Source organism: Alexandromys fortis, unplaced genomic scaffold, assembly GCF_014885135.2.
Source record: "Alexandromys fortis isolate MF-2015 unplaced genomic scaffold, M_Fortis_MF-2015_v1.1 scaffold_84, whole genome shotgun sequence".
Lineage (NCBI taxonomy): Eukaryota > Metazoa > Chordata > Mammalia > Rodentia > Cricetidae > Alexandromys > Alexandromys fortis.
In genome coordinates this window covers 5,245,747-5,257,700 of record NW_026068017.1, presented here as the reverse complement: position 1 = coordinate 5,257,700, position 11,954 = coordinate 5,245,747, and the positions used below count along the sequence as shown (strand labels likewise).

The 11,954-nt window shown below is 47.6% G+C and overlaps 1 protein-coding gene across 1 annotated transcript in view; it reads left to right on the top strand.

The window, feature by feature from the left end:
• Window positions 1-263: 263 nt before the first annotated feature.
• Myh10 (myosin heavy chain 10) overlaps window positions 264-11,954 on the top strand; it is a 123,727-nt gene continuing 112,036 nt past the window's right edge. Inside the window, exons 1-2 of the mRNA XM_050162456.1 lie at window positions 264-408; window positions 7,477-7,852. Coding sequence (XP_050018413.1) covers window positions 7,508-7,852 — 345 coding nt within the window. The 5' untranslated portion in view covers window positions 264-408; window positions 7,477-7,507. The remainder of the gene's footprint in view (window positions 409-7,476; window positions 7,853-11,954) is intronic.

Sequence of the window (11,954 nt, the reverse complement as noted above, 5' to 3'; positions counted from 1 at the left end):
CATCTCCCCCCAAGCTAGCCAATCGCCCGCCACTGCCCCTGCCGCACCTCCCGGCGTCCCTGACAGGCATGAGGGCCAGCCTATGAGATGGGGAGCCTGTGGGCCTAGGTCGGGAGCGGGAGCCAATGAGCAACATTCCAGGTGGGTGGAGGGAGCCGGACTTGGGAAGGTAGCTTCGTTCGGGTTGCTAACGTCTTTCCTGGGAGATGGGCGCGCAAACCGACCAGTGGGTCTGGGGGCGGCGGTGATGGGCGTGGAGCTGGCCCAATGAGGGTGGGAGTGGGTGGGGCAGGCGCGAGCGGCAGTGCAAAAGGAGCCCGGCGGAGGCAGCGGTGGGTTTGGAACTAAGACGCTGGATCTGTGGTCGCTGCTGGGAACGTGCGCTGGCGCCACCATCTTCGGCTGAAGGTGAGAGGTGCGGTTGCCTGGGTCCGAGTGAGGTGGCCCCGGGAACGGGGGCGGCCGTGAGGTCGTCCGGGAGGAAAGGAACCCGGGCTGAGGGACCAAGCTACTCTGGAGCACAGGGACGGAACCCAAGCGGGGGAGCTGGGAAAGGCAGACTGGGCTGTGGAGAGCGGACCTTGTGGAGGTGACGGGACCCCAGTGTTTGGAGATGGAGAGACCCCCTGGAAGGATAGGAAATGAGGTCCTGGAGAGTGAGACCCCTGCAGAGATCAGGACTGGGGTGTGCATGGGGGCGATCCTTGGAAGGGATGAGGATGGAGATCTGGGGGTGGGAATGTGGAGACCAACTCCTTGGTTGCATTGGAGCCCTGGAAGCGTGGGGTTGGGAGGTGAGTGCCCGAGTTGGAGGCCGGAGGCGCCCGGCGTGTCTGCCCTCTTGGGAGAGGACTGAGTCCTGGGGTGTGATCTCGGTGCTAGGGGCGCGGGAAGGAAGGGCCCCTGGGTGGGTTGCATGGTGGGTTAGGCCGAGTTAGGCTTCCCCGGGCGCGACTGAGGGGTTCTCCGAGGATTCAGAAGGCGGACCCTGGATCTGTGAGATTAAGGGACCGGTGTGCTGAAGTGCTGCGTGGTCTGGAGAGCGTGCGGCGGGTGAGGGGCTCCAGAGCTGTGCTCGGGGAAGTAGGGCGGGAGTTAAACGGCATGCCACGCTTGCTGGGGACCGTGGAGGACCAAGAGGTGGACGCCGGGCGAGGCCTGGGCCGTTGGGGGGGAACGAGGCGGGAAATGTGGCCCGGGCGCGTTGTAGCGGAGCGGCCGGGGGTTGGTTGGGGGGAGGGAGGGTCAGCCCTCGCCTCTGGATCGCTTTATTGTGTAAGTGATCTGGTAATGGCTCTCCGGAGACTCTCTGCCTGGCCTTCTGCAGTTGGGGGGTCACACCCTGATCCCATAAAATCGAAATGGAATTGGGTCGGAGGGAAGTTGAAGCTGTGGAGTCCTTGGCATTGGCGGGGCTTTGTGGGCCTGTGGTGGGCGGATGCGGCCCAGGGACCCGAGAGGCCCCCACACAGGCCTGCCTAGGAACTGGGGCCTTAGGGAGGAGGTGGCCACTCGGCGGGTCTGACCCGAGCTCGTGAGGTTTGGGTAACGGGGTCTCTAGCTACGACCGTTATCTCTTGTTTCTTTGGGCCTCTGCAGCTCTCTTCAAGATCACTGCGGTGGATGGAAGGGGGTGGGGTGGGGTGGGGTGGGGTAGGGAAAAGCAGGCGGGGTAGATCCAGACTGCGGATGGAACAAAGACTGCTGTTTTTGCTGAATAAAATAATACTAAATGNAGCAGGCGGGGTAGATCCAGACTGCGGATGGAACAAAGACTGCTGTTTTTGCTGAATAAAATAATACTAAATGTAATACTTTGGCTATGCTGAGATTTTGATTTTTTTTTTAAACATTTGAAACTAAGGATGCTTTGGATGAGGTTTAATTATTCCTGATAGTATCTGACTCTGGAAAACTTTATAATCTATTCATTGTTTCATGTCCCTCATCAATCTGCCTCGGTTAACTATTCTTGTAGCCCCGATGCTTTTGATGTTTAAGTATGTATGCCCTGTCTGTCTCCGGTTCTGAAAAAAGTGGCCATTTTATGTCTCTCCTTACTTCTGCATCTTAAATTGCGTTCTCCCCATCCTTATCGGCAGAAAGCATACGCTGCAATTGTGTGATACAGCACAAGCTTTTGCAGCCTCAGGATGTGACCTGTGAGTGCTTGGCTATGTATTTGGGCTCCTTAGGGAAGTCACCACAATGAAGAGGCTGGGTCGAGAGGGAGATGGGGGACAATCTGAAGGGCATCGGGGTAGGGTGAATGACCAACCATATGCTTCAGCGTTGGATGTACATTGTTATCACATATGAGGAATTCAAATCCCTGGTTTAAGACCCAAGTTTTGGAAGTATTTTATTCATTGGGAGCCAGAACAGGGCTTCACAGCCATACAGCCGTCTTGCCTTTTGTGTCTGTGATTGTTTGGTTAAGTAGAATTTTGATAAATTAAGAGACGCGTGCAGCCGCATAGTGCCAGTGACCCCAGTAGTAGATAGTGTTACACAGATAGGGGCGGCTCTCGTTTGGGTCATCTGTGTCTGAAGCATCTTCTAGGGTGGCTGCCTGGCCTCATTTGTTCTGCTGTATTCAGTCTGATATAAAATTGAATCGTTTTCCTCTGCCCACAACTACCTTGGGTGTTGGGAAGCAGCTGAGAATTTTGCTAGGTGGCGTTTCATTGGAAGTAGCAAAATGAGCAGAGTGGATGCCACCAGTGCCAGGGATGGGAACTTTGACTCTGAAGGAGGCAAATTGATATATACACTGATAAATGATTTAATTGTCATTAGACAGCTACTTCAGGTGACAGATACACCTCCAAATTCTCTCCATGCCTGTCTACTACAGAGGCACCTTTTTATCCCTCCTTTCTCTTAAATGTAGGCATTTCCTTCAGAATGTAAAGTCTATGGCAGATTGTATTAATGTGCTCGTGACTGAACCTATAATCTTTAACCCATTATTGGTAGGCAGGATTCTTTAATTTGGTAACAAGTTATATGAAATGCCACATATCCTTCAAAGTTTCTTTCCTGTCCACTCCACTTGGATCACTGTAGCCTGGTCTCTGGGCTTAAGACTTCCTCTGCTACTTGTGACCTCTGCTGTGTGACCTTGGGCCTGTTGTCCAGTCTCAGAATTCTTTGGATTCTTCGTTTGTGAAATGGAGTTTATTCATGGAAGCTACCTTGTACCCCTCTCGTGGGGATTAAGGCCTTGATATGTGTAACTCTTTAGAATGGTGCCTGGATGTAGTTAGGGATGCATAACAAGATGATTTGTTTTAAAAATTGTGGCATTTGCCTTTCAGCAAGGCAAAATATTTGCAAGTAATACATGTTAAATTCGAGTTTTAAATCAGATCTAACACCAAATGAGCAACGGAGTGAAAAAGTACAGTATACTCAGCAAGCACACGTGAGGGGTTAAACTAGCTAAAACATCTTTACTGGCCTCACAGTAAACTCTTGTGAGTTAAACAGCCCGAGGAGCCCCTCCTACCTGCCGAGTGAGCCCTGTGGTGCAGTGCTAGGTAGGTCGAGGAGACTGCCAGAAGGGCAGTGCAGAGGCTGAGGAGAAGGAAGGATTGAATTGCTAGATTGACCTGAAAAGCAAGTGTGAAAGGGTAGCATTTGGGTCAGGAGGGAAGGGTTTGGTTGTGGGAAGAGGAAGTGAATTTTAAGGATGGGGGCCATTTATGGAAGATAGATCTGGATTCTCTGTTATGTCCTGGGGACCAGGCTAACTGACAAGCAAGGGACACACACAGCAAGGGACAGGTAGCCACCCCCACAGGGTTTAGTTGTAGGAAAATCTGGAAGTGCTAAAAATAAAAGTATTTTGTAATCTGCTGCTCAACCAAAGACTTAGAATTGACTTCATTTAAAAAAAAAATTGATGAAGTTGGGCATGGTGGCACACATCTGTAATCCTAGCGACAGAAGCAGAACTGTTAGGAGTTCAAAACCAGCCTCATCTATATACTAGCTTTTAAGGCAGCTGCCTGGGGCTCAAAACCCAAAAAGGTATGTGTGTTATCTTTTCCCCAGAAAGTTGGAAGCATGTGGTGATTGCAATTTCATGATCCACTAGTTTTTTTACATTAAATTAATATTTCTGCTTCTTAAACACGTACCAATAAATTTTAAATGTCCCCATTTGATGATGTAATGAAAAATTACACAATTTACTTTTTCTAGACCTGCTATAGAAATGACTTGCCAACTTACTCCCATTTATAGCTGCCTACCAAATTTGAGATTGTTTCTACACCCACGGTAAATTAATGTATGCAGACCTACAGACAGCAGGATACTTTCCAAAGTGCCATATACTCACTTAACCAACGAAGAATAAAACAAACTCATTTTGTTATAATTGTATTTTTTTATAGAGTTTGTGCTTCTGAAACGCGGAGTTTATGGCCTATTATGTGCCCTCAGATTCTCCTGAGATGACCCCCCACACTTCTTACCACTGTGCAGCCTAAACTGGAAAATGTGTTAATAACTCTCTGAGCCCACTCCTCACCATACTTCTGATTGTATGTGGGCCCACAAATAGTTTTCATATTGCCCTCTCTCTTGTATTTGCCTAAGAAGCAAAGTTAGGTTGAAGTTATAAAATAGGGTAGCACGTTGTTTGTAGATGAGAGAGAACTAAGGAAGAGTGGTTGTCAAAAGTGGTCCAGGACCAATGGCTTGTCAGCAGCTGATAGACACACAGAGTCTTGGGCTGGAGAGATGGCTTAGCAGTTAAGAGCTCTTGTTTTTGCAGAGGACCTGGGTTCGATTTCTAGCACCCACATGGTGGCTCACAACCATCTATAACTCTAGTTCCAAGGGATCTGACACCCTCTTCTGGCCTCCATGGATGCCAAGTTTGCATGTGATACACATACATACATGCAGGTAAAATGCTTGTACATGCAAAATAATTTTTTTTTTTAAAGAAATGGGGTAGCTAGGTGTAGGGATGTATGCCTTTAATACCAGTACTCAGGAGGCTGTAGCAGGTGTATCTCTGTGAGTTTGAGGCTAGTCCGGTCTACCGAGTGAGTTCCAGGACAGTCAGGACTACGTAGTGAGACCCTGTCTCAAAAAAACAAACAAAAAGAAAGAAAGAAAGGAAGGAAGGAAGGAAGGAAGGAAGGAAGGAAGGAAGGAAGAAAGAGAGAAAGAAAGGAAACGTGGGTGGATACAGAATTTAAACTTCACCTCAGACTTACTGAATAAGAAACTCAGGGCATGGGGTCCAGCAATCTGTGTGTTAATAAGCCTTCCTTGTGCCGCCAGTGCACGCTACAGTTTGGGACCCGCTGCTTCAGAGCATAGGTTTCGAATGCAGTACATGTAACGGATCCTTCTGAAGGTCTGGCTGTAATAAACCTCTTAGGGGTTAGCGAGCTAGCACCCATGCCTGCCATCAGCAGTGTGTCTTTGAGGGTGTAGACAGCCCTTTGAGAATCTGAAGAAAGGCATAGGTGGTCTCCTTAGGATAATGCAGGGACGTACACATTAAATGCACTGCACGGTTTTTACCATTTCAGGGAGTTCATGGAACTTGAGCTATATTTATAGACTCAAAGTAATGACCTATTTACAATTTTGGATGGCTTTATGATTTTTTTTCCATACAACCTACAAAGGATATTTTATATTGATCCTCTCACCTACCAAGAGTCCCTAATATTTTTGGTGAGCTGAGGTAAGGGGAGAACTCAAAGAGATTTGATAGAGCAAGAGTCAGTACTTGGTTTCTCGGGTTGGTTTGGATGAAGTCTTAGAAATGTCCTGTGACGTTTGGAATAACTTGGACTTTGGAGTAATAGCAAGAAGTGTTTGATGTATGGTGTCAGATTCTAGAAAGGTGCTGTCCGGAGGGAATGACAAGTGACATCAGAAAGGTGCATGATGTCCAGAAGGCTAATTGCCCAGATATAGGAGCTGTGCCTCACCCTGACATGCCTGGAGGTTTGCTAGCTCCATTTGTACCAGTCGTCAGTGAGCACTAAGTAAACCAGCTATATTTTGAGCTCTGACTAGTGTAGCAGTTACAGGACAGACCTTTCCTCAATGTGGCTTAAGTTACTAATGAGTCTCTATACTGCTTAGATCACTGCTATAATATTAGGTTTGCTTTGGGGCCACACACTGTTAATGGAAGACATGGTGTTGTCTTATAAAACTTCCTCAGGAGACAGCTCAAACCTCTACCCCAGACAGAGAGCCCACGACAGACCAAAGACAGGTACCACCAGAGTTGGTGGACCAGTGAGTTTTATTGGGGTTACTTAGAGGACTGTGGGTGAAGGGTTACTTACAGGAGGAGAAATGACTCAAAGCCAGCTACATCCCCAAAGCTCACTCCACCCAGCATGGGTGACAGCTCACAAAGCTGGGAACCTGGAGCACACTGCACCCCGGCAGGCAGCTCCTCAGGTTGAAGAGTGTCCTTTTCCCGTGTCTCAGTTGGGCTAAGCCTCTTCCAGGCAGTTCGGCTGGCTGCTGCGGCTGGTCTGCACTAGAACATCTTGTCCCTCAGCTGTGTGAGGGTCTTCTTTATAGCTTGGCTCTGCTGCATCTGAGGGGGGACTCTGGCAGGGAGGGGCCTAGTGGATCTGGTCAGTTTCGGGGACTTCCTGGAGCTTAAGGGGCTTCCTGCAGGATGGAAATTTCCACAACACGTGGACACTGGTGAGAGGAGGTGAGGGTGGTGGGAGGCGGGATGCCAGAGTGGGAGCAGTTGTGGGTACAATGGAGACTGAATAGGTACCACCACATATTCGAAAGGCTTGCTTGAAGCCAAGTTGTAATTGTCTTCTGTGGTCTCCTAACAGATTAAAGGGTCATAGTGAGGCTATAGGGAGATTGCCTTGAGTCTTGTCTGAAGGTGGACTGGAAGGCATAATTTAGCTCTCATTCATTCATGCAGTCTCACTGTGTGTGTGTGTCTCTCTCTCTCTTCCCGCTTTTGTGCTCTGGAGTTGAAACCGAGGGCCGTGTGTGCGCGCCAGTCAAATGCACCACCACTGAGCTACACCCTGGACCCGATTACACTCTCTGGCAATCATGTGTCTTTGTAGCTATGGCCTGTGGTCCCAGAAATTCCAGTGCCACTCCGTGGCCTTTATTCTGTGTCTTTGTTTTAATTTCCCTCTTGTGCCTTCATATCTCTCTGCTTAGTCTGTGGGGAAAGGGAAAGAGGAGAGAGAGAGGAAGAAAGGTCACGCTGAAGTGCTGTTGTTTGCCTCTGCAGACCTTGAATGGTTGTCATACAGCCAGAGTCATGATTAGTGGTTACCCCTGAAGTTTACCTTGGAAAATGGGGTAGTGTGGCTGTGGATACTCAGTTCTTCCACTGTATGGTTTATGTTTATCAAGGGTTTTGCTTTATGCTTCTTAGAAGGTCAAACTTGTAAATTACTTTATATTTCATGAGCAGCTAATTTTGCTTTTCTCTTCTAGAGTCAATTACTTTTGGATCCATCTGTTTACAATGGCCCAGAGAACCGGACTGGAGGATCCGGAGCGGTATCTCTTTGTGGACAGGGCTGTCATTTACAACCCTGCCACTCAAGCTGATTGGACAGCAAAGAAGCTGGTGTGGATCCCATCGGAACGCCATGGTTTTGAGGCAGCTAGTATCAAAGAGGAGCGGGGCGATGAAGTTATGGTGGAGCTGGCAGAGAACGGCAAGAAAGCAATGGTCAACAAAGATGACATCCAGAAGATGAACCCACCCAAGTTCTCCAAGGTGGAGGACATGGCGGAATTGACGTGCTTGAATGAAGCATCTGTCTTACACAATCTGAAGGATCGCTACTATTCAGGACTGATCTACGTGAGTATTCCTCCTCAATAACCCTGGGAGGGCTACCTGGGAGGTTGGGTAATTTACATTATACACATTGCTGTAGCCGCTTGAATAGAAGTTCCTACACCCCTTTGACATTATGTTTCTGTTAAGGATGAGAAGAATTTTTGCTTTAACCTTTCCTCATTTTCTTCACATTTTAACGTGCTAAGTTTAAGTGATTGGGCCTATGATTAGAACGATGGGACGGTGTTTGAAGATGTTCAGAGTGCTGCTCCGGAGGGCAGCGTGTGAGGGAGAACGTGGCATAGAGACCAGAAATTTAATAATTGAGAGTTCATTTACAAGAGGAACCAAACAAGAAAGAGCAGAGAAGCAAGGGGCCCGGGGTCCGAGGTTTTGATGGAGCGCAAGGGCAGCTTCGTTGGAGAAAGGGAAGTAGGGAGGATGAATGTTGAGGCTCTTGAGAGGAAGCAGTTGTGGTGAGATTGAGGCTGTGGTTGGCATTTGTGTTGCAGTCACTGATTGTGTCTTTGTGTAGAAGTTACTGAACATCCTTCTGGATAAGGCAGAGGAAGACTGTTAGGCACTACAAAGAACCTAGAATGGGCTGGATGTCCCGCTCCGTGCCAGTGATCCCAGCACTTGGCGGGGTTCAGACAGGAATATTTCCATGAGTTAGAGCCTAGCCTTAGCTAAAGAGTGAGAACCTGTTTCAAAGTAGCCAGGGCTGGAGAGATATGACTCAAGGGTGAAGAGTACTGTCTGCTCTTCTAGAAGACCCAGTTTGAGTCCCAGCACCCACATGGCAGTTCACAACCAGCTCTAACCCCAGTTTCAGGGGATCTGATGCCCTCTTATGGTCTCCTTGGCACCAGGCATACAAGTGGTACACAGCCATACATGCAGGCAAAACACCTTTACACATTTAAAAAAAAATGGCAACAAAACAAATCGAGAATGACAAAATAGGTTTGAAGAGGTGACAGCAGGTGGCAGTGACTGAAGGTCTGGATGAGACTAGGACCAATTTAGAAGGAAGAGACACAGAAAAGTTGACAGAGTAATGGCTTCAAATTGGGAAAGGGTGGTTGAATTTTATATTAAAAAAATGCTGCTTGAAGCTCACAAGTAATTCAAAACTCATTCAGTTGGAACCAGTGTTCCCAAGGAACCAATTGCATTTAAGTAATATTACCAAGCACATACTGTTGTCTAGGTGCGTCTCGGTGCCCTGTATTTGTGAGATGTCCCAGTAAGGAAATGAAACAGGGTTATAAACTAGGCTAGGAACAGAAGTGCACCCCAGTGGCTCAGTAGAGGGCTCTTTGGCAACGTAGCTTTTGGAGTCTGGATGATAAAGGGAATCAAAATGAGTAATTTTTGAGCCCCTTCTGCCTCCTCTTCCTTTTCCTCTGGGAGGTAGGATACAGAAAAAGTGAGGAAGAGGCAGCCTGCAGGACTGGGAAAGGACATGCCTTGGAAAAGGCGAGGAAAAGAGGACAACCCAGGAATAGTGGTGAGAATCCAGCAGAGATGGAGGAACAGTGCCCTTTTCCTGGCCGTGGGATTTAGCTGAAGGCCTGTGAGGGGTGGGCAATTTGTATCTCTGTTACTAGCCCTTTAAGAGTGCAGCTTGGTGATCACCTTAGAGTCAGACTGAGGAAGAATTAAGATCTGGGCTGGAGGGCCGGAGATTGTCTTAGTCACTGTTCTGCTGCTGCGAGGACATACTGTGACCAAAGCAACTCTTATAAAAAGACAATTGGGGGCTTGCCTACAGTTTTAGAGAGTTGGTCCATGATCGTGGTGGGAACCAGATAGACATGATGCTGGAGCAGTAGCTGAGAACTTTACATACTAATCCACAGGCAGAAGGCAGAGAGAGAGAGAGAGAGAGAAGGACAAAGAGAGACGTGGGGGACGACTGGAGTGGGCTTTTGAAACCTCCAACAAGGCCACACCTTCTAATCCTTCCCAAACTGTTCCACTCCTTGGTGACTAAGCATTCAATATATGAATGTATGGGGCCATTCCCATTCAAACCACAGTGATGAAGGGCTGTGTGTGATTTTAATATAACTAAGGGACGAAGTTCGTGAGACTGAAGGAGTCTTAGGATGTTGCAGCCAGATGCTAATTTGGACTTTGGAGATTTGAGAACTCATCTGCTGTGGATTGAAGCCTGGTGTGTGACTTAGGCAGGACTGGAAAGGTAGAAAGCACAACTAAGAAGTCCTGGAGGGCCTGGGAAGATAGCGTCTCATGCTAAGAACTGCTCACACAGCATGAGGATCAAAGATGGATTCCAGAACCCACAGGAAAGCTCAGGACAGTGGCACAAGCTCATGGTCCCAGTGCTGGGGAGGTGAAGATGAGGATCTTGTTGGTCACCCATCCAAGCCTAGTTGAGGAGCTATAAGTCCCAGTAAAAGATCCTGTCTCAGAAAATAAATATTGCTAAATGTTGACTGTGCACGCCATTAACCCCAGCACTAGGGGTGGGAATGTGGAGGTGGGGCAGAGGCAGCAGGATCTCAGTGAGTTTGAGGCCAGCTTGGACTACAACGTGAGTTCCAGGACAGTCAGCTAAACAGAGAAGCCCTGTCTTGAAAAACAACAACAAAAATAAGTACCACTGCCTTGGGGAACAACATCTGAGTGTGTGAACACACATGCATGCACACCCGTGCACATGCACACACACACACACACTATAAAGGACATCAGTGTGGAAAGAGCCAGGCTGTCTCTATAGGAAGCTTTACCTTAATTCCATCCATCAGTGGACATTGTAGATAGCTGCATGGATATTGCATTGGTACCAGGGAAAGAATAAAAAGAAGACAGCTGAGGGGACGACTTAGTGAGTAAAGTGCACACACAGAAAGCACTCACACAGAAAGCTGAGTGTGGTAGTCCATGCCTGGCTCAGCATTCAAAGGCAGGGCAGGGAGGATGGGATTGGCTTGCCAGCCAGCCAGTCTAGCCAATCAGTGAGCGGGATCCATGAGAACCCCTGCCTCAAAAAAATTGAGCACGTTGTGTTGTACATACATGCATGCACGCAAAATGTTCATACACATAAATAAAAGAAGTCTAAAAGAAAAATAAAATAAATTGAGAACAATAGAGGAGGATACCTGATGTCGACCTCCGGCCTTGGCACATGCACACAAGTGCATATGCATGCATGAAAATCTGTAAACATCACTCATGGTGATTCCAAGCCTTTCCAGCTGTTTATGTGTACTTTGTTTCCTTCAACCTAACTTGGGGACAATCTCAGTGATTTCTGAGTTTCTTTCCAAATCATGGCTTCAGGCCTGTACAGGACAATGTAAGTTTTTTTCTTAAGCATTGAGTTCATAGCAGGGGTTAGGGAGGATGGAGAAAGATTCTCACCCAGAATTCTTGCAGCAGTTGGCAGTGGGGTTGGGAGGGCTGCTGCCCTGCCCTTGCTGTACTTGTTTGGAATTAACTGGGGAGTTGAAACTGGCAGTTGAGGTGCCATGGTAGAGACAGATAGGTTGTGCTTTGACCGTGTTGTGTGGGTAAGATAAAACAGCTTCCTTCAGGCAGCTTGGCTGCTGGTAGGTTTAGTGTGCTCTCTTCTTTGGGCTTATTCTCCCTGGTAGCCAAATTCTCAGATCACTAATTTTCATCTTCCCTTCTACAAAAACCACTAAACCTGTAAAGATCTCTTCAATCCTGCTTCAGCTCACCTCACAGACTTGAGACGTAGTGTTTTTATACTCAGGTTTAAGTATTTTCTAATTTCTGTTGACTTCTTCAGTCTTTGGAACATTAAAGGTGTGATTTTAACATTTCCAAGGTTGTTGTATTTTGTTTTTAGCCCCCTTTTTTTGTTTGCTTTGTTATGTCTCTGGTATCTTTGAGGCAGGTAGCCCTTTGATGGTCTGGAGCTTGTTAGATAGATCAGGCTGGTCCCAGATTTGCGGTATTCCTGCCTCTGCTTCCAGAGTGCTTGGACTACAGGCTGGGGTTTTGGTTGCTGTTTTGTTTTTCCTATTATTCACGTGTGTGTTATATGTACATTCATGTGTGTGTGCATGCACGTGTGTGACTGAAGGCTAGATGTCAACATTAGGTATCTTTCTCAATCACT